General features: G+C 35.3%; 1 protein-coding gene across 1 annotated transcript in view; it reads right to left on the bottom strand.

The window, feature by feature from the left end:
* HTR2C (5-hydroxytryptamine receptor 2C) overlaps positions 1-23,498 on the bottom strand; it is a 264,826-nt gene that overhangs the window by 74,886 nt on the left and 166,442 nt on the right. Inside the window, exon 3 of the mRNA XM_045817631.1 lies at positions 16,001-16,201. Coding sequence (XP_045673587.1) covers positions 16,001-16,201 — 201 coding nt within the window. The remainder of the gene's footprint in view (positions 1-16,000; positions 16,202-23,498) is intronic.

Genomic DNA, 23,498 nt, shown 5'->3' with positions numbered 1-23,498 from the left:
AATTCAAGGTGGATAAAAGACTTAAATATAAGTCATGACACCATAAAAAGTCCTAGAGGAAAACATTGGCAGGAATATCTCAGAGATTCCATGCAACAACATCTTCACTGATATGTCCCCTAAAGCAAAGAACATAAAGGAAAGAATAAACAAATGGGATCTCATCAAATTAAAAAGCTTCTGCACAGATAAAGGAAACAGCACTAAAATTAAAAGAGAATGAACTATATGGGAAAACATATTTGCCAATGATACCTCAGAGCAGGGTTTGATCTCCAAAATATATAAAGAACTCATAAGACTCCACTCTAGGAGGACCAAAAAACCCAATTAAAAAGTGAGCAAAAGACTTGAAGAGACACTTCTCCAAGGAGGACATACAGAGGGCCCAGAGACATATGGTAAGATGCTCAGCATCACTAGCTATCAGAGAGATGCAAAATAAGACCACAATGAGATACCACCGCACGCTGGTCAGAATGGTCGTCATAAACAAAGCAACAAACAACAAGTGGAGAAGTTGTGGAGAAAAAGGTACCCTAGTACACTGTTGGTGGGAATGCAGACGGGTGCAGCCACTGTGGAAAACAGTATGGAATTTCCTTAGAAAACTAAAAGTGGATCTGCCTTTTGACCCAGCAATTCCACTGCTGGAACTATATCCTAAGAACCCTGAAACACCAAACCAAAAGAACCTATGCACCCCAATGTTCATAGCAGCCCAATTTACAATAGCCAAGTGCTGGAAGCAACCTAAGTGCACATCAGTAATGAGCTGATCAAAAAACTGTGGTACATTTACACAGTGGTACACTATGCAGTAGAGAGAAAAAAGGAGCTCCTACCTTTTGTGACAGCATGGATGGAATGGGAGAGCATAATGCTAAGTGAAATAAGCCAGGCAGTGAGGGAAAAATACCATATAATCTCACCTTTAACTGGAACCTAATCAACAAAACAAACAAGCAAGCAAAATATAACCAGAGACATTGAAATTAAGAGCAATCTGACAGCAACCAGAGGGGAGATGGGAGGGGATAATGAGGGGAAGGATTATCAGGAACTACTATAAAGGACACATGGACAAACCCAAAGGGGGTGGAAGCAAGGGAAGGAGGTGCATTTGGCTGGGGTGGGGTGGAGTGGTGGGGTGGAAATGCAGACATCTGTAATTGAACAACAATAAATTTGTTTTCTAAAAAAGAAAGAAATATTAAACACTTTCCACTATTCTATTCAGGAAAAAGAAAAATATGCTAATCATCTCCACTTTTGTTAAACAGTATTGTTCAAGTCCTATCAGTACAATAAAGCAAGAACAATAAATTAAAGAATGTACTACGATAGGAAAAGAGAAACTACATTTGTTGTTATAGCATTACCTGTTAAGCAGAAAATTTCAAAGAATTATTAACCAATCTTAGAAATACTAAATGAATTAAGCCAGATATCTTGGTACAGAAGAAATTCACAAAAATCAAATGTATTTCTATGTTCTAGCAACAATCTTTTGGAAATAAAATTTTAAAATATCAACAATATTTACAATAAAATTCTAGGAAATTAAATACCTCAGGATAAATCTAACAAAGATGTGCAAGATCTCTAAACTGAAAACTACGAAATATAACAAAGCAATTAAAAAAGGCTTAAGTAAATAGTGGAATATTTACTTGTACATATACATATGTACATAGATTGAAGGCCAGAATATTGTTAAACCATCAATTCACTTAAACATTTCACAGATTTAATATAATACTCATATTAAAAAAACAGCATGTTTTGTTTTGGAGATTAAAAAGGTAATTTACATTTTACATGAAAATGAAAAAGCTTTAGAATTGCCTTGACATTTTTCATGAAAAAAATAATTGAAGGAATTACTTTACTAGATATCAAGATTCAGCATGAAGCCACAGTAAGTAGGACATTTCGATATTAGTACAGAACAATATTAGACCAATGAAACCAAACAGCCCAAAAGAAACAACATACTTAAGGTCACCTGATTTATGAGAATGATTCTATTCTAATTCAGTGGGCAAAAATAAACTTTTCAAGAAATGCTGCAGAATGCATTAGATATCCATGTGGGAAAAAACCCAATCCTTAGCTCATATCGGATATTTGAATGAAGTTGAGATGGTTATTAGACCTAAATGTGAAAGTTCAGATCATCAAACTATTAAGTAACAAACAAACAATCAAACAAACAGAAAAACAAAAAAAAGCAAAACCCCAAACCCAAGCAAATGGGTTTATCCTCTTAGTTTTCAACTTAGTTTTTTTCTTGCGCTCAATTTTTATTGGGAACTTTTTTTATTGAATTTATTGGGGTGACATTGTTTAATAAAATTATATAGGTTTCAGGTATACAATCCATCATCTCTATATTGTGTCATGTGATAACCACCCCAAGTCATGTCTCCATTCATAACAATTTCCTCTTGAACTTTGAATAGAAAAATGTTTCTTAAACTGGACACAAAATTGCTGACTATTAAAAATCGACAAAGGGAATATTGAGAGAGTGAAAAGCTAAACACAGATTGGGAAATAATATTTCAAATATATATTTGGAAAAGGACTCATGTAGAATACAAAAAATTGTAGAAATCAATAAAGACTTAAATTGACAAGAGACTAATAAAAAATTTTTTAGAAAATTAAAAAAAGAAAATGGGCAAGTTGCTTGAAAAGATACATCACAAAATATATAAAAGAGGACATCCACATACATAAAAAACATTTTAAAAAGTGTTCAATATTATGACTCAATAGATATAAAAATAAATACTAAAATGAAATCATCGCTATTCACTTACTAGAACACATTGAATTATTAAAATAAAGGTTTGGCAAACTGTGACTCATGGGCCAAATTTTGTCTGCAGCCTATTTTTGTACAATCTAGACAGTTAGTAAAAATATATGCAACAGGGATCATATGTGGACAAAAATATTTGCTGTCTGTCCCTAATAAAAAACATATGTTGTTCCCTAATTGAGGCTGACAGTATCAATTTTTGGCAAACATGTTATGTTTTTTTACATTTGTTTCATCTCATATTATTGATGGTTTTGTGGATGAATAAAAACAGGAAAAATTTTCAACACTACATACAGAAGAAATAAAAAATGATTCTCAGATTTCTCTTTTGGGTATAAGTACAACATAAATAAATGCTTATATCCACCAAAAAATCATGGACATTCAGGTTCTTTGCAATTTTATTTATAATAGCCAAACATAGGAACCAAAGCAAATGTTCATCAACATTAAGAATATAAATTAAAACTGTACTTGAACAATGATTAAAAAAGGAATATAAATTCATTTTTTATATTTATGCAACAGAACACTATGTGACAGTCAAAAAGAACCAACTACTAATAAATACAATGACACAGATGGGTCATGGGTCATACAGAAACAGTATTGATTGAAAGAAGTTAGACTCAAAAGAGTACATATTATGTGCTTCCATTTATATGATGGTTTCAAAACAGTCAAGACTAATCTAATCTGTGATTGTAGGAGTCACAATACTATTGGCTACCTATAGAGGATTGCTGGTAGAAATGGGGCAATAGATAGTCCTTTGGATATTTGGAATGTTCTATATCTTTTCCTGTGTGTTCATTAGAGTGGTGTATGCAGTTGGTAAACACTCATCAAGCTATTAACTTAAAATTTGTGCACTTTATGGTACATGTTATATTTATTTTTTTAAAAAAAGATAAAGTTCATAGATACCCTGAATTCTATTCACAGACATAGAAGGTCAGATCCACTGACCTATGGTAAAAATGATATATAAACTATGTTGGAAGATGAAGTAGAGAAGATATTCTGATGGCATGGGATAAATTTGTGAACTATGGCTCCTAATGAATTATGAATGTGGGCAAAGTTACCTTAATGGGTGTGCAAATAACTAAGCCACTAATACGGTAGAAATTTTTGAGAAGCAATGCAAACTGTTATCTAGCCAAAGGAAAACGGTGAGCCAACATGCAAAGGGAAGATGATTAAGAAATTAAATAACACAAAACACAAAAAAGCACAGAAAAATGTTAGAAAGGCAATGTTTGAAAAAGTTGTCTGAGTAATTGAAAATGGAGATTTGGAGAAGAACTTTAGTTCTTTTTTTATTGTTGTTCAAGTACAGTTGTCTCTATTTTTCCCCCACCCCAGCCATCCCCACCTCCCATCCCTGATCCCACCCTCCCTTGGTTTTGTGCATGTGTCCTTTTTTCATGGTGTACCCAGCTCACCTAAGGAAGGAAATATGTGCCTTGGGTATAATAAGAACGACCTCTTTTACAGAGAGAGATGAGAAGGAGGTATGGTTGTATAAATGATTAATGATTAAAAAGTTTAAACAAAGAGAACAACTGAAGGAATGGAGAGACTAAAATGTGAGACATATTAAGGGCAGGTTTTATTGATTGGCTATGAGAGGGAAAGAGAAGGGGTCTAAAATGATTCTCATATTTCTTCTGGGTAAATGGGAGATGTTGTTACTCACTTGAGAAACAAAAATGTTGGAGGAGGAAAAAGTGGAGATGAAGAAAGGTAGTGAAAGCAATCAAGATGAGATGGCTTTTGAGATATATATCCAACATCTCTATATCCATATACAACTTAAGCTAGAGGCCTGAATATAATGTGAATAGAAATAAATAGAAATATTGACTTGTAGAGTTAACAGTAGATAGATTTTTGTTATTTCTGTGGAATAAGTAAGCCAGGAAGACTGTATAAGTAATTGTGACATGTGCCTACCTGCCTGCAGTGAGCACGGAATGCTGTGGATGGTTCCTCGAAACACAAGAAAAACATACACAGAGACAACCAGGTCCTGTGGGGGAATAGGAACAGAATGGCCACCTCTCTCAAGTGGGGAGAGGGCCCCGTCTCTGTACCCAAGCAATTTTTATTGAGAAAACAGTCTTAGTTTGTGGATTCACAGTCTGGCAGAAAAGATCAAAAGATGTAGGTGACTTACAAAGGTGGGGACAGAACTCCTGCTGTGATTCTGGGCAAGGTTTGGGGTCTTTAACATATAAAAGAACTACAGGTTCTAAAGGTTTCCTGACTGTGCCTTTAAATTCCAAGTTAATAACATCCTCCAGCAAACAGATCTCACAGGATCTTGCATATTCTATGTCCCAGGCCTGATTACCCCAGGGCCCCCCCCGCCCTTTTCTGGTCTGGGATGCACCGCCCCTGCAATTTCCCCAGGCCTGAGAAGGGCAGGAAACAGAGGCAGCCAGGAGACTTGAATTTCTCACATCTAAGAACAAAAACTCAGGCTTTGACAAAGCCAAGGGGGTCAGGGGTTGATGTCGACCACCCCTTCATTTCCACAGCCCTGTGAATTTCTTCCCTCAGGCCATGCCACGTGATCACGTCTGTCTTAGATTCATTCTTTCTTAGAGAATTGTTACCCGTCATTGACTGCCGATTATGCAAAAGGGAAGCCAGGCATTAGAACAGGCAACATTCATGCCAGGGAAATGAGATTTGTCTCCTCAGTGGCTCTGTTACAGGGTGCAGCCAAGAGGGAGGACCCGAAATAGGCATTTGAAAAGGGGTTCAGAACTCAAGTTGTCCAGGAGATTTTAAGGTGTCTTCACCCCTTCCCCCACAGGTGTGAGTTGGGAGAAGGGGCACACAGAGCAAGAACATGCAGGGCAGCTTTGCAGCTAATCCATGGCATGGTCATTTAGCATACCTATAGCCTTTGGCTGGTCACTTAGATATGCTAAATAGCTATGACCATGCTCAAGGCCAGGGGGATGGAAAGGGATCTCCCCCCCCAAGATGGGACTTGGGGCAGGTCCCCTGAGTTATAGCGCCTGCGTGGGAGCTGGGAGAAGATTGGCTCCATGACATGGGGTGACACCTGCCCAGACCCACGATGGTGACCAGAAAAGCTGGAGAAGACAGCAGATTGAGGGCAAGTGTGCCCAAGTGTAGGAGGAGTCAGAAATGGGGCTGCAGAAGAAGATTGGCACGGGGATTTAAACCCAGACACAGCAGCCATTGAGGGAGAACCACGTGGCCTGGACAGAGTGGGAACTCTCCCTTCCTGCAACCCTGAGGGGGTGGGGAGAATCATGTGAAGCCCTGAAGGAGGAGAACCATGTGCAGCCCTGCAAGAGAGAACCACACAGCTTTAGCCGAGTGAAGACTCTTGAGGTCCTGAGGGAGAGGACCACGCGGCTCTGGCAGAGTGGGGACTCCCATGGTCCGGGGAGAGAGGACCACGTGCCTTTGCCAGAGTGGGGACCCCAGCAGCTTTAGAAGGGGGAACCACCACCTGGTTTTAGCAGAGATCCCGGCGACTCAGCGGAGGGTGCCGGGAACCCAGGGTGGTCTCCTAGTCGAGATGGAATACTAACTGGGAATAACCAGAGGACTGCCTGAGCCATGGACTTCTATTTCCTTTCCTGAGATATGGTACTCTGGACTGGGCAAAGGGGGAAGGAAGGAAGGACTGTGCCTGTTTGTGGGGGTTTTAAAAGGGACTTTAGGATTTTTGATAAAGACATTAGGTCATTACTTTAAGTTTGTATAGCATTAAATAAACATTTCCTTTCCTTTTCATGAATCTCTGGCATTGAGAGACGTCTTTCCTCAGGCGGCGGATATAACGGACCCGGGGCCTTCTTTCAATAATAGTATATCGTCCCAGGCCCCCCTTGTTTTGTTCTGTAACAGCTCCTGGTCTGGAGGTCTTTCACTCAGCCTAAGTCACGAGAGGTTACAGCTTCCTGAGACCAGGCAGGGTGGTCCCCAACATAATTGGAAAGAACAGAGTCCTGGAGAAGAGTGAGACTAAAGAAGAAAATGGAAAAAAAGTGAATAGGAGCAGACAGAAAAGTAGGAGAAAACAAAACAAAAAAATTATGTCGATAGCATTGGGAAAAAAAGAGAATTATAAGAAAAGCAACTTCAATTGTTTTGAATGCTGCAAAGGGAGCAAAAGTTGGAAATACAGTACTTTAAGCATGGTCCATGGATACCTAAGTGTCTCTACAACACTTTCAATGGCTTCATGAAGTCAAAACTACTCTCATAATAATATCAATGTGTTATTTTGTGCTTTTCCTGTGTTTACATTTTTACTAATGGTGTAAAACTACTGGTACCTTAGCACGAATCAGGCTAGTGAAACCAAATTATACAAGTAGTCATTGCCTTGTTCACCACCACACTTTCAGGGAAAAGAGTGACCAGCTTTACTAAAGAATGCCTTTAATCCAGCAGAAAGAAAATAATTTTGTTAAATTTTGACCCTTCTAATAATGTATGTGATGATGGAAACACCAATTCAAAAGAATGTATGCACCCCAATGTTCACAGCAGCACAATTTACAATAGCCAAGTGCTGAAAACAGCCTTAGGGCCCATCAGTAAATGGGTGAATAAAAAAACTATGGTACATTTACACAATGGAATACAATACAGCAGAAAGAAAGAAGGAGCTCCCACTTCAGGACATCATGGATGGAACTGGAGAGTATTATGATAAGTGAAATAAGCTAGGCGGCAAAATACAAATACCATATGATCTCATTTACGAGTGGAACGTAATCAACAAAACAAACAAGGGAGCAAAACAGAACCAGAGACATGGAAATAAAAAAACAAACCGACAATGACTAGAGGGGAGTGGAGAACAGGAATAACAGGGGGAAAGAAGGGGAAGGGTCAAGTCAAGGAACATGTATCAAGGACCCATAGACAAAGACAACGAAGGGGAAGGATTAAATGTGGGAAGTGGGGGTGGGTAGGTAATGGAGGAAAAATGGGGACAACTGTAATTGAACAACAATAAAAATAAAATTAAATTAAAAATTAAAGAAAATAATGCATGTGATGAAACATAAGTATACATAACTTCTGCTGCATTCTGACAGAAAATGATCGCTTAGAGGAAAAGCCCTTATACAATTGTTGGAGCTGGAAGATGAATGAGCCAGCCCCTTTTTCATGGAGTAACATTTGTATTGGAAAGAATGACTGTTGGACACCCATGTGTTACACATACTTGGATATTTGTCAGCTATTTTCTTGAAAATGGATGAGTTGAACCTGCCATATCAAGGAAAAGGCAGATGACATTTGCTGCTAATGATAAAATTTGAGCTTTCAAGTGAATATTGGAACTTTGGAAAACTTGTATCTATTCCTTAGAGCACAGGTGGCAAACACAAGGCCTGCAGGCTGAACCTGGCCCACCACCTTGTTTTATCTGGCCTGGCACCTTGTTTCTACCCAGTGGCAGTGCCGAGCTCCTTTCCCCTAGTTAAGAAGTAGTTACATTTATACAATCTTAAAACTACACTTGACCCTTTGAAGGCAACCACGAGGCCGATGTGACCCTGGTGAAAATGTTTGACACCCCTGCCTTAGAGTTTGATAGTTTTCCAAAATTTAGAGACTTTTCTGTGAAGATGCATAAGGGTTATTAATGCATGTGATTTTTTGCTATTATATTAACAATCAGAAAATCTGCGCATGTCAGAAAATCAATATTTTCCAAATGACTTATACTTAATGTTACAAAATGAATCTTGGGTAAAAAAGACAGAGTGCAAGACAGACTAGTGGATTTTAATGTAATGGCATATGAAAAATTTAGTGATATGATTTCTGATTTCACATTCTAACTAACGAAACTACCATTTGCTGAGTTTTCCTATGCTATCAAAGAAGAATGTTTACTATTATCTAAAAACATTGTTAAAATACTTTTGTGATGAGGTTCTGTATCTTTTTTGCATAATTCAATCAAAACAGCTCATTGCATCACATTAGAGGCAAAAGCAGTGATTAGAATTTATTTGTCCTCTATTAAGCCAGATGATAAAGAGATATTTGTATCTGTTCTTATAGTTCTGTCCACTTTTATCTTTTGATATTGAGATCATATTATTATACACATACAATTCATTATGCCATGTCTTCCAGATGAAGTAAACATTTCATCATTATGAAGTCACCTTTTTAAAAATAATTGTTTTTTGCTCAAAACCTATTCTGAAAGATTATTAATATAACTACATAATTTTTGCATTGATTAGTGCTTGTGTGGAATACCCTTTTATCACTTACTTTCCTTATTGACCCATATATGCCATATATAAACACATAGCTGAATTATTTTTAAAATCCTCCCTGACAGTCTTAGAAGATTTAGTCCCATTTACAAGGAATATAATTATAGACATGTAGCTGACCTTTGCACAACATGAGTTTCAACTTCATAGGTCCACTCATTCATGGATTTTTTTTCAGTAAATACATTGGGAATTTTTTTGCAGAAGTGCAATAACTTGAAAAATCTTGCAGATAAACTTTGTAGCTTAGAAATATCAAAAACTTAAGAAATATCAAAAAGTGTCTAAGTATATGTAGGTAGTAGTTTATTTTATTATTCGCTATCATGAAATATACACAAATCTACTATGAAAAGTTAAAATTTATCAAAGCCTATGCACATAAACATGGATGTAATGTATATGGCACCATTCACAGTCAAAATAAATGTAAACAAACTTAAAATACAGTATTAAATCATAACTGCATAAAATTAACTAGTTCATACTACTGTAATAATTCTGTAGCCACCTCTTGTCACTATTATAGTGAGCTCAAATGTTCAAGTATCTGCTTAAAATGCCCTGTAACTCTAATCACTGCTGAATGAGCAGTTTGCCTCCCTAGTAAAATTATGTATCACCGTAAAAAAGTGATCTCTCGCAGTTCTCACATGTTTTTTCATCATGTTTCATGCAGTACTGTAAATACTGAATAACACCATGGGACCCACATGAAATGCCACTAGTGATGCTGGAAGTGCTCCCAAGAAGCAGAGAAAAGTCATGACATTACAAGAAATAGTCGAACTGGCCCTGGCTGGTGTGGCTCAGTGGATTGAGTGTCAGCCTGCAAACCAAAGGGTTGCTGGATCAATTCCCAGTCAGGGCACATGCCTGGGTAAGCCAGGTCCCTAGCAGAGGGTGATCAAGAGGTGACCACACATTGATGTTTCCTTCTCTTTCTCCCTCCTTTCCTCCCTAAAATTAAGTAAATAAAATCTAAAAAAAAAGAGAAATAGTTGAATTGCTTGATGCACCATACATTGAGGGCTGCAGCTGCAGTTTGCTTGCCATTTCAAGATAAATTAATCCACAGTAAGGACTACTGTAAAAATAGAAAAGGAAATTCATTAAGTTGTTGCTGCAGCTACACCTACATCAGCAGGTACAAAAATTGTGCACTTTTTTGCAGAAACACTTTTTTATCTCATATTGAAAATGCAATGGGACAACTATAATAGAGTACCAATAAAAATAAAGTGATTATTGATAGATATATAAAAAAGAAAATGCAGTTTTTATGTGAGGGCAGAAATGGTATAAGAAAAGGAATGCCTATAGATTCTATGACTTTAGAAAAAGCAAAGTTATTATATGAAAAATTAAAACAAAAGGAAGGTACTGGATGTAAAGCAGTAGTATTCAATGCCAGCAAACAATGGTTTGATAATTTTAGAAAGATATTTAGCTTTGAAAATGTCAAGATAACAGGAGAAGCAACTTTTGCCAACCAAGGCAGCAGACAAATTTCCAGATGTCATCAAGAAAACCAATGAAGAGAAATGACAATTGCCTGAACAGGATTTTAATGCAGATAAAAGTGCCCTATTGAGGGAAAAAAAGTCACAATGAACATGTATTAGTAAGGAAGAGAAGTGAGAACCAGGATTTAAGGCACAAAGGAATAGGCTAATTCTACTCTTTTGTGCAAATGTCAGGTTTATGATCAGGACTACCTATAAAGCTGCTAACCCCCAAGCCATGAAGGGAAAAGATAAACACCAGTTGTCAGTCTTGTGGTTATAGAACAAAAAGGACTGGACAACAAGAACTCTCTCTTTGGATTGGTTCTATTGATGTTTAGTCCCCAAAGTCAGGAGGTACCTTACCAGAAAGGGACTGATTTTTAAAGTTCTTTTGATTTATACAATGTCCCTGGACATTCAGAATCCCATGAGTTCAGCACAGAAGGCATCAAAGTGGTCTACTTGCTCCCAAACATATTTCTAATTCAGCCACTAGATCAGGAGGTTATAAAGATTGTTAAAGCTCATTACACATGGTTGTCTATGGAAAGAGTCATCAAAACTATGGGAGAGAATCTTGATAGAACATTATGAAAGTCTGGAAGGATTACACATATGAAGGTGCTATCATTGTTACAAAAAAAGGCATGAAAACCATCAAGCCTGAAATAATAAATTTCTGGTGGAGAAAACTGTGTTTACATACCATGCATGACTTCACAGGATTTATGATAAAGCCAAACAAGGAAATCATGAAAGAGATTGTGGATATGGCCAAAAAATGGTAGAGAGTGAAATGTTTTAAGATGTGGATCTTGGGGAAATTTAAGAGCTAATAGACAACACACCAGAAGAACTAATAGAAGATGACTTAATGGAGATGAGTGCTTCTGAGCCAGTGTCAGACAATGAAGAAAAAGACATAGAAAAAACAGTGGCAGAAAAACAAATTATTACACAATATGGCAGAAGGGTTTTGATTACTTAATGCTGCTTTTGACTTCTTTTATGACATGGAGCCTTCTATGATATGGGCACTGAAACTAAAGCAAATGGTGAAAGACAGATTGATACAGTACAGAAACATTTTTAGAGAAATGAAAGAGCAAAAAATTTCTAACAGAAATTATGATCTATTTCCATATAGTTACACCAAGTGTGCCTGCCTCTCTTGCCTTCCCTTCCTCTTTTTGCCTCTGCCACTGCCGAGACTGCAAGAACAACTCTCTTCCTCCTCCTCCTCCTCAGACTACTCAATGTGAATAACACAAAAAATGAAAACTTTCATGATGATTCATTTCTACTTAATGAACAGTAAATAATCATCAGGCTATGCAGGCAATAAATTTATCTGTTATTTATGTGTGTGAGTGTCTTCATGCAAAAATCTAATAACTGTACTGCCAGAACTGTATGAGATGTTTTTGTGTCATCACCATCATCACCTAAGTATTCATCTTTTAAAACACTGTGTGCAAGACCTGTAGGTAAGTGTGTGATAGTTAACATAAAATTAATAGCCCTGACTGGTTGGCTCAGTGGGCTTGAGCACCAGACTGTGAACCAAAATGTCACTGGTTTGATTCCTGTTCAGGGCACACACCTGGGTTGTGGACCAGGTCCCCACTTGGGAGCATGTGAGAAGCAACTGACTGATGTTTCTCTCACACCTTGATGTTTACATCCTTCTTTCTCCCTCCCTCATCTCTCTGAAAAATAAATAAAATATTTAAAAATAATTTTAAAAATCTAATAATGTCTTAGTTTTCTTGCTGTTTTATAACTTCACTCTCAAAGATTTACATTACCATGTAGTATATCTCTATTTCATAATTGGAGAAATAGCATATTAGCCTCTCATCACAGGCAAATGATTTAAAAAATGTAACAATATTTCTAATGCTGTATTATGAATATGACTGTAATACTATGTGTCATAAAATTTTATAAAGATGTATTTATTAGTGTATAGGCTAGTCTACTATTTAGCAATGTATCGATTATACTAGGTTATCATAAAGCAATCATATTGCTGCTTTTTCATAATCAATGCATGAATCATTCACTATAACTATAAATAATAAATATGATTTTTTCACATTTTTGATGTCTAGTATTAGTAATACATATAACATCTACAGTGTTTTGTGTCATATAAGACAATATTGATGTAGGTTCTGATAGACAATTCATCTTGTAAAGAGATGAAGTTAACTTATTGTATGAATAAATAACACTACAGAACTGTACATATTTTTTTCTTCCTTACAATTTTCTTCATAACATTTTCTATAGTTTGCTTTACCCTAAGAATATAGTATATAATACAAATCACATATAACATGTGCTAACTGTTTATGTTACTGGAAAAGTTAATTTTAGGCTATTAAGCTTTGAGGGAGTCAAAAGTTATACCGAGATTTCAGTTGTGAGTGGTGTTGGTGCCCATAAACCCTCACGTTGCTCAAGTATCAACTTTATTTGTTTTTATTTCTGCCATCTTAGTATGGGTTTAGATATTTTCCCACCTGATGTTATTGCCAACTTTTGGATTTGTTTTATTATACTATAATATTCCTTGGTAAATTTGAAAATTAAACATTCTTCTCTGTTAATACCTTTGAATATACAAAAATTATGTAGGCTATTTATCAGAGCTTAATATCAAATATCATTTTTGTCTTTCTCCTGGACAATGAAAAAGTTTACTATCAACACTCTTTACTCATATACTATTGTTTTGTGCATTTTAGTTCCATAAATATTCTGAGCTCTAGAATACAGTGTTTTCTTGTTGTTTTATACAATCAATATTTACTTATATTTAACTACACATTTACCATTTTTATTGCTCTTAATTGTTTTCTTTTTCTCCAACCATTCTATCCATGGCCATTTCCTTTGTTTTATGAAGAGTCATTAGTGTTCCCTTAAGTGAGTGTGCTTTTGCCATGTTCTCTTAGTTTTTGCTTGTCTGATAATGTCTTTATTTTACTTCAATTCTTGAGGTGTAAATTTGTTGAGTATATAATTCTAATTTAGCATTCACTTTTTAATCAGCACATTAAAACTATTATTTCAACCACTTCTGTCTTTCATTGTTGAGAATGCATTCATACACCTTATTGTTTCTTTATTGAAGTTGATCTCTATTTTTTTCTTTAAGGTTGACATTGTTTTTATTTCTGCAGTGTCACTACGATGAGTCTAATGTTGATTGCCTTTTATTCATTCTGCTTGAGACTGTTGAACCCTCTAAATGTGAGACTCAGTGTTTTTCATCAATTCTAAAAGCCATTATTTCTGCAAATACTGTTTTTCTGCCATTTTTCTCACTTTGTGGAACTCTTCTCCCTTTATATTATTATATCTTCTCCACCATTCCAATTTTTCTTTCTTCACCCATCACAGTTTCTTCTAACCAACCTCTAGTAATTCTTTTTTTAGCCATATCCAATCTGCCTTTGAGTTCTTAGGTTTTCACGTTATGCTAAACCTCCAGCTTTCCTAGTTTCTGAAATCTTAAATGTCACTCTTTATAGTTTGCAGTTTCTTGCTGAAATATTTAAGCTCAGCATGTAATTTCCATGTGCAAATTACAAAGTCAGTTTAAAGTCTATGTCGGTAATTCAACTATCTTGAGTGACTCTGGGTTCATTTTTATTACCTTTCATTTTGTCGTATCTGGTTCATGTTGCCTTGTCTCTTTATTCACCTGTTTATTATTATATTCCAGTCACTGTAATTAAAAATTATTGAAAGAAATAATTTGAAGACTAGGGTGATGATCTTTTTCACCTATATCAAAAAATTTAGAGACATAAAGAATGTAAAATCACATTAATCCAATTCTCAGACTAAGATTTTTCTTAGTTACATAGGTGACGTGAATCAGGCCTGAATGTAACAAGGGTGTTTAATCCTGGCCCATCCTTATTTCTAGTATACAGACCTTTGGTATCGAAAAAAATAAGTTCAAGTTGTTTAACCCTTGCCAGGTTCTATATTCTTACCATGGTTTTCCTCTCTTCATAAGTTTGTAAAATGAGCTTCTTAACTTGTCAGCCACAGCTTCAGGTTTACAAATGCATCACTGGCAGAATGAACCAAAAGCCATGATAATTTTTCCTGGATTTCTGTCTCTTTCTGGATCCTTCACTATCTTATTAGCTTCATGACACTTATGGTATTTTTTTCATATTTTAGTTGTTTTTAGTGCAAGACTCACTATTAGAAGCTGATGCCCCAAATATTCTAATTAAATTTAGCTATGCATTTCCTTTGTAAGCACCATAAGAAATGGCATTTTTCAGATGAGTTCTTCAGGGTAGAGGAGGCAAAATCTGTGAACACTTGAGTATGTAGGTCAAACTGTGTATATATATTCACTTTTTTTGTGATATAAGTATCATTGTATTTTGTCCAAAAGTGTGTGTGCATGCATTCACCTATAATAGAAAAATCTTAAAACTTAGATCAATTTATATTATAGATAAACCCAAAGTCGAAATCTTTAGATGATATCAGAGAAGACTGTAAACTTTACCAGAATCTTTTACAGAAGAATAACTTGAAAAAAAGAATTATTTAATGAGACACTAAATATGTAAGTTCCAACTGCCAGAGAGGAAAAGAAAAGTAAGAGAATTGTAAAAGCTCTTATGTTCCAATTGGTTAAATTTTGTGTCTTGAATATTAGCATTGTTAAGGCATTTATGAATATTTTAAATACAAGCGATAAGGTGATCATTTCTCTTCTTCAACCTCCCCCAAATCTTAAAACAAATCAAGAGACTTTTCTCTTTTTCAGTAACCAAAATCCAAGGAGATATTTGAAAATTAAGAGGAAATAGTATATTTTAGGTTATTAACAACATAAATTTGGCATGTTTACTTCATGAAAATTCCTATTGCACTGTTAATATTTCCACTAAAGAACATATGGAAATACAATAAAAATGTTAAGATTAATATTCTAGGGTAGATTGATATCTTATAACATTTAAATGTTACGTTTTTTAATTTAGATTTTTTCACATATCTTTGTCATCTTCAAATCTTTTTAAACATCTTAAAGGTTTTGTGTCTGTGTTGCAGAATTCATTGGCATATTGATGCATAAAATAAATTAGCATAATAAGTAGAAAATTTTCACATAAATACTCATATACATTACATTCTTCTATTATTGTTAACCTAAATGTCAGATAAATAGGTTAAGAATAATTATTAAATATAACAATCCCGATTACACACAAATGTTACCAGTCGATGTCTCTTCGTTGTTCACAGTACATAATCCAAAGGTACTGAGCATAGCCATTGCAATTCTAATGGCCCAGAAAGTTATTTACCTATAGGAATTGCCCAAACAATAGCAATCTTCATGATGGCCTTAGTCCGCAAATTGAAACGGCTATGCTCAACAGGATTACGTATTGCTGCATACCGATCCAGCGAGATAGCGCAGAGGTGCATGATGGACGCTGTAGAAAATAAAACATCTAAAGAAATCCAGATGGGGCACAAATACCTAGGTAGTGGCCAGACATAATCTGAAAGAAAAGAGAGAGAACACAAGAACATATATGTACAAATGATGCTGACTGTAGTTTTAAATTTTAGTCTACTTATTTTCTCTCTCATAATCTAAGCATTTAATTTCATGTTATTTAATTTTTTTGTTGTCCAAGAACAGTCATCTACATTTCCCCCCACAACTACCCCCAACCCAGCCATCCCCACCTTCCTCCCCCTCATCCAAACACCTGTTAGATTTGTCCATGTGTCCTTTATAGTTGTTCCTGAAAACCCTTTTCCCCTATCCCCCATTAGCTCCTCCCATCTCCCATGTGGTTACTGTCAGATTGTTCTTAATTTCAGTGTCTCTGGTTATATTTTGCTTGTCTGTTTGTTTGTTTGTTTGTTTTTATTAGGTTCCAATCATAGGTGAAATGATATGGTATTTGTCCCTCACCACCTGGCTTATTTTACTTAGTATAATGCTCTCCACTTCCATCAATGCTGTCACCAAAGTTAGGCGCTGCTTCTTTAGTTCTGCTGCATATAGTATTGGATTGTGCAAATGTGCCATAGTTCTTTGGTCTATTCATTTACTGATGGGCACTTAGGTTGCTTCCAGCATGTGACTATTATAAATTGTGCTGCTTTGAACATTGGGGTGCATTGATTGGTGTTACCGGGGTCTTAGGATATAATCCAAACAGTGGAATTGCAGGTTTCAAAAGGCCATTCCATTTTTAGTTTTCTGAGGAAATTCCATACTGTTTTCCACAGTGGCTGCACCAGTCTGCAGTCCCACCAACAAGGCACTAGGGTTCCCTTTTCTCCACATCCTCCCCAACACTTGTTTGTAGATTTGTTTATGATGACCACTCTGACAGGTGTGAAGTGGTGTCTCAGTGGTTTTATTTTGCATCTCTCTGATGGGTAGTGATGCTGAGCATCTTTTCATATGTCTCTGGGTCCTCTGTATGTCCTTGGAGAAGTGTCCCTTTGGTCTTTTGCCCATTTTTTAACTGGATTGTTTGTCTTCCTTGAGTGAACTCATGTGAGGTTTTATATATTTTGGAGATCAAACCCTTGTCTGAAGAATCATTGGCAAATATGTTTTTCCATAGTGTTGGTTCTCTTTTCATTTTAATGATGTTTTATTTAGCCATGAAGAAGCTTTTTGTTTTGATGAGATGCCATTTGTTTATTCTTTCCTTTATGGCCCTTGCTTTGGAGACATATCAGTGAAAATATTGCTGCATGGAATATCTTGAGATTTTCCTGCCTATGTTCTCCTGAAGGACTTTCATGGTGTCAAGACTTATATTTAAGTCTACTATTCACCTTGAATTTATTTTTGTGTATGGTGTAAATTGGTGGTCGAATTTCTTTTTTTTTTTTTTTTTTTGCATGTAGCTGTCCAGATCTCCCAACACCATTTGTTGAAGAGGCTATTTCTACTCTATTTTATGCTTCTTCACCTTTTGTCAAATATTAATTGACCACAGAGACTTGGGTTTATTTCTGGTCTGTGTGTTCTGTTCCATTCGTCTATGTGTCTCTTCTTATGCCAGTACCAGACTGTTTTGATTACAGTAGACTTGTAATACAGTTTTGTATCAGGTATTGTGATCCCTTCTACTTTGTTCTTTTTCAAAATTGCTGCAACTATTTGGGGGCATTTATGGTTCAATATAAATGTTTGAAATGTTTGTCCTATATCTGTAAAGTATGTCACTGGCATTTTAATAGAGATTGCATTGAATCTATAATTTTTTTTTGGTAGTATGGACATTTTGATGATGTTAATTCATCCAATCCATGAACACAGTACATGCCTCCATTTGTTTGTGTCTTCCTTAATTTCCTTCTTTGGTGTTGTGTAGTTTTCTGGACACAGGTCTTTTACTTCCTTGGTTAGATTTATTCCTAGGTATTTTATTTTTCTTGTTGCTATATCAAATGGGATTTTCTTCCTGATTTCTGTTTCTGATGTTTTATTGTTGGTGTACAAAAAATGCCTTCTATTTCTGAATATTCACTGTATCCCACTGTTTTGCCAAATTCACCTTTTAGATTGAATAGTTTCTTGGTGGAATCTATAGGATTTTCTATGTATACTATCATGTCATCTGCAAACAATGATGGTTTTACTTCCTCCTTTCTAATTTGGATACCTTTTACTTCTTTTTCTTGTGTGATTGCTGTGGCTAGGACTTCCAATATTATGTTGAATAGGAGTGGTGAAAGTGGACAACCTCCTCTTGTTCATGATCATAGTGGGGAAGATTTTAGTTTTTGCCCATTGAGTATGATGTAGGCTGTATGTCTCTCATTTATGGCCTTTATTATGTTGAGGAATGCTCCCTCTATTCCCACTTTGCTGAGTGTTTTTATCATAAAAGGGTGTTGTACCTTATCAAAAGCTTTTTGTGCATCTATTGATATAATCATGTGACTTTTGTCTTTCCTTTTGTTTATGTGATATATTACATTTATTGATTTACAAATATTGTACCATCCTGGCATCCCTGGGATGAATCCCACTTGATCATGGTTTATGGTCTTTTTAATATATTGCTGGATGTGGTTTGCCAATATTTTGTTGAGGATTTTGTGTCTATGTTCATCAGTGACATTGGCCTGTATTTTCTTTCTTTGTTATGTATTTATGTGGTTTTGGGATTAAGATGATGCTGGCTTCATAAAAAGAGTTTGAGAGTGTTCTGTCTTCTTGGATTTTTTGGCATAGTCTTTGAAGGATAAGGATTAGCTCTTCCTTAAATGCTTTGTAAAATTCTCCTCTGAAATATTTCAGTCTGGGGCTTTGTGTGATGAGTTTTTTGATTACTACTTCAGTTTCATTGGCTGTTTTTGATCTGTTCAGGCTTTCTGCTTCTTCTTCATTAAGTTTTGGAAAATTATATTTTTCCAGAAATTTGTCCATTTAATCCAGGTTTTCAAATTTCTTGTCATACAGTTTTTCATAGCAATTTCTTACAATCCTCTGTATTTCTGTGGCATCAGTTGTATCCTCTCCTCTTTTCTTTCTGATTGTGTTCATTTGGGTCCTATCTCTCTCTCTCTCTCTCTCTCTCTCTCTCTTTTTTTTTTTTTTGCTTAGAGGGTTGTTGATTTTGTTTATCTTTTCAAAGAACCAGCTCCTGGATTTATTGATCCTTAGAATTGTGCTTTTAGTCTCTATGTCATTTTATTCTGGTCTGATCTTGGTTATTTCCTTCCTTCTACTTGCTCTGGGCTGTCTTTGTTGTTGTTCCCTGAGTTCTTGTAGTTGCATGGTTAGGTTCTTTATTTGAAATATAATTATAACTTTTTTAGGTAGGCCTGTATTGCTCTGAACTTCCCTCACAGGACTGCCTTCACAGTGTCCTAAGTTTTGGATTGTTGTGAGTTCATTTTCATTTGTTTCCAGAAATTTTTATTTCTTCCCTAATCTCATTCTTGACCCATTCCTTGTTTAATAGCTTGCTATTTAATCTCCATGATTTTGAATATTTTGTGTTTTTTTCCTTGGGGTTGGTTTCTAGTTTCAGTCCCTTGTGATCTGAGAAAATGCTTGGTATGAGTTCAATTTTCTTGAATTTGTTGAGGTTTGTTTTGTGTCCTAGCATGTAGTCTATCTTTGGAAATGCTCCATGTGCATTTGAAAAGAATGTGTATTTTGCTTCTTTGTGGTGAAAGGTTCTAAATTTATCAGTTAAGTCTATTTCATGTAGGGTAGTGGTGTCAAACTCATTTTCACTGTGGGGCACATCAGCCTCTTGGTTGCCTTCAAAGGGTCAAATGTAATTTCAATCCCTTAATAGTTAAGGAGTAGTTACATTTATACAGTCCTAAAATTGTTTCAGCCCTTTGAAGGCAACTGCAAGGATGATGTGGCTCCCAGTGAAAATGACTTTGACACCCTGAACTAAGACATTGTTCAATGCCTCAATATCTTGGTTTGGAAAACCTATTCATTTTTGAGAGTGGGGTGTTAAAATTCCCTACTATAATATCTGTCAATATCTTTCTTGAAGTCCTCTAAGATTCTCCTTATATATTTGGGTGCTCCTATGTTGGGTGCATATATATTTACAAGATTTATATCTTCTTAATGCATTCTCCCCTTGAGTATTATGAAGTCACCTTCTGGGTCTCTTTTTATGGCCCTTGGTTTGAAGTCTATTTTGTCTAATATGAGTATTGCTACTCCACCTTTTTTTCTGTTCATTTGCTTGGAACATTTTTTTTCCATCCTTTCACTTCCAGTCTGTGTTGGTCTTTTGTTCTGTGATGGGTCTCTTGTAGGCAGCATATGTGTGAATCATTTTTTTATCCATTTGGCTATTCTATATCTTTTGATTGAAACATTTAATCTATTTATGTTTAAGGTTATTATTTATAGGTACTTATTCATTGCCATTTTACTTCCTTTGTACCTCTCTCTCTCACTGTTTTTCTTCCTTTTCTTAAAGCAAACCCTTTAGCATGTCTTGTAGTGCTGGTTTTTTCGAGGTGTGTTCTTTGAGGCTTCTTTTGTCTGGGAAACTCCTTATTTGGCCTAAAATTTCAATTTAGAGCCTTGCTGGATAGAGTAGTCTTGGTTGCAGGTCTTTGTTTTTCATTACTTGGAATATTTCTTGCCAATCCTTTCTGGCTTGGAGCATTTTCAATGAGAAGTTAGCTGCTAGTCTTATTTGGGCCACTTTACTTCCTGCTTTCCACTTGCTGCCTTTAAGATTCTCTCTTTTTCTTGGAATTTTGCCATTTTAATGATGATGTGTCTTAAAGTGGGACTCTTTCGGTTCCTCTTGATTGGGACTCTCTGTGTTTCCTGGACTTGAGTGACTTTTTCTCTCATCAAATTAGGCAAGGTTTCTGTCATTACTTTTTCAAACAGGTTTTCTATCCCTTGCTCTTATTCTTCTCCTTCTAATCTAAACATTTTAAAGAAAGTGAAATTTGGGAAACATTTTCCATAGCAATTGTGGTGGTGATGATAATTCCTTCAGTGTTACATACATTACATACATTATTTTTATGGGGTAACATTTACATAAAATTAATAATTTTGCACAACCCAATGGTATTTACTGCATTCACAGTATTATGCAACCATCACTTTTTTTCTAGTTCCAAAACATTCAGTATCCCCAAAGGAAACCATTACCCATTAAGCAATTACTCTTTAATCTCCCCTCATCCATCTTCTGACAATTTCTACTCTGCTTTTTTGTTGTTGGATTTAGCTAATTTGGATATTTCATATAAATTGAAACATAAAATAGGTGACATTTGTGTCTGGATTCTTTCACTTAGCATAGTTTTTTGACATTCATACATTTTGTAGCATGTATCAGTACATCATTCCTTTTTATAATCAAAGTTCTTATTAGTTGAGGTATCTTGATGGTCTTGTAAGTGCAGTTGTTTTCTTAATTTAAATTATGAATTGTTCATTATTAGTGTATAGAACCCAAACTGGTTTTCATGTGTTAATCTTGTATTCTACAACTTTTCTGAATGCATTTATTAGATCTATCATTTTGTGCATGAATTCTATAGTTTTTTTTCCCCTTGCTTAATTGCTTTAGATAGAATTTCCAGTACAACAATGAATGGAAGTAAAGAAACAGGTATCCTCCTTTTTTCTTGATCTTAATGGGAAATTTTTCATTCTTTCGTGATCAGCTAGTATATAAACTGTGCGTTTTCACAAATGTGATTTATTATGGGGAGGAAATTTCCTTCTCTTACTAGTTTGTTGTGTGTTTTTTATCACAAAAGAGTGATGTATTTTGTTATCTTTTTTATCAATTGATAAGATGGTCATGGTTTTCTTTAATCTTCATTCTATCACTATGATGCATTATATTGATTATTTTTTTATGTTTAACTACCCTTGCATTCCTGGGATAAATCTTGTGTGGTCATGGTGTATATGATGCTTGAAGCCTATGATACTTCATGAAGCATATGATGACATATGATGCTTTATTGAGTTGGCTAATATTTTGTTGAAAATTTTTTTTTGCATCTTTATTCATAAGTGATATTGGTCCATACTTGTCTTTTCTTGTGATGTTATTATTTGATTTTAGTTTCTGGATAATGTTGGTCTCATAATATGAGTTACAAAGTATTCCCTTATCTTCTATTTTGTAAGTTGGAGAGTTGGTGTAAATTCTTCATTAGATGTCTCTTAAAAGTTGCCAGTGAAGCTATCAGATACTGGACTCTCTCTTCGAAGGTTTTTTGATTAATGATTCAGTGTCTTTATTGTTATTAGTCTCATCAGATTCTCCTTTTCTTTATGAGTCAGTTTTGGTAGTTTGTGTGTTTCTAGGAATTTGTCCATTTCATTCATGTTATCTGACTTATTGGAGTGCAATTGTTTATTGTATTCTTTTATAATCTTTTAAAAATATGTGTAGCATTGGTAACAATGGCTTTCAACCCACTTTCATTCATAATTTAATGATTTGTGTCTTCTCTTTTTTTTCAGTCACTCTAGTTAAAGGTTTATTAAGTTTGTTGACTTCTGAAAGAATCAACTTTAAGTCTTTGTAATTCTTTGGGGTTTTTTATGCTCTATTTTGTTTCTTCCCATTTGAATCTTTACCATTTCCTTTATTTCACTAGTTTGGGCTTAGTTTGTTCTTCTTCTTTAGGTTATTTCCCTATAAGCACTGCTTTTGCTACATCCAATAATTTAAAAAATATATTCAGTTTTAGAGAGAGGGAAAGAGGGAGAAAAATATCAATGCATGGCTGACTTTTGCACACCCCCTACCAGGGACCTGGACCAGGAATGTGCCCTGAGTGGGAAGTGAACAGGTGGCCCTTTGGTTCATGAGCTGGCACTCAATCCACTGAGCCACACCAGTCAGGGCAGACCTCCCATAATTTTTGGTGTGTTAAGTTTTCATTTTGCTCTTCTCAAAATATTTCCTATTTTCATTTGTAATTACTTCTTTGATATATTGTTTGCTTAATAATGAGTGTGGTATTTGATTTTCACATATTTATGAATCTGTCAGTCTTCTTCTGTTGTTGATTTCTAGTTTAATTCCAACATGGAGAAGATTTTTTGAATGATAACAATATTTTAATTGTTTATACTTGTATTGAGGCCTGATAAAACATCTATTCCAGAGAATGCTCTGTGTGCACTTGAAAAAAATGCCCTTACTGTTGTTTGGAATGGGATGTGGTACATGTCTCTGTTAGGATTATTTGCTTTATAATATTGTTCAAGTCTTCTATTTTATTATCGATTCTCTGTCTAGTTGTTCTATACATTACCGAAAATAGGGCATTGTCTCCAAGTATCAT

Source organism: Phyllostomus hastatus, unplaced genomic scaffold (assembly GCF_019186645.2).
Source record: "Phyllostomus hastatus isolate PE091 unplaced genomic scaffold, TTU_PhHast_1.1 phas_scaffold_28, whole genome shotgun sequence".
Taxonomy (NCBI): Eukaryota; Metazoa; Chordata; class Mammalia; order Chiroptera; family Phyllostomidae; genus Phyllostomus; species Phyllostomus hastatus.
The sequence above is the reverse complement of the archived record's forward strand: the minus strand, read 5'-3'. Positions and strand labels throughout refer to the sequence as shown.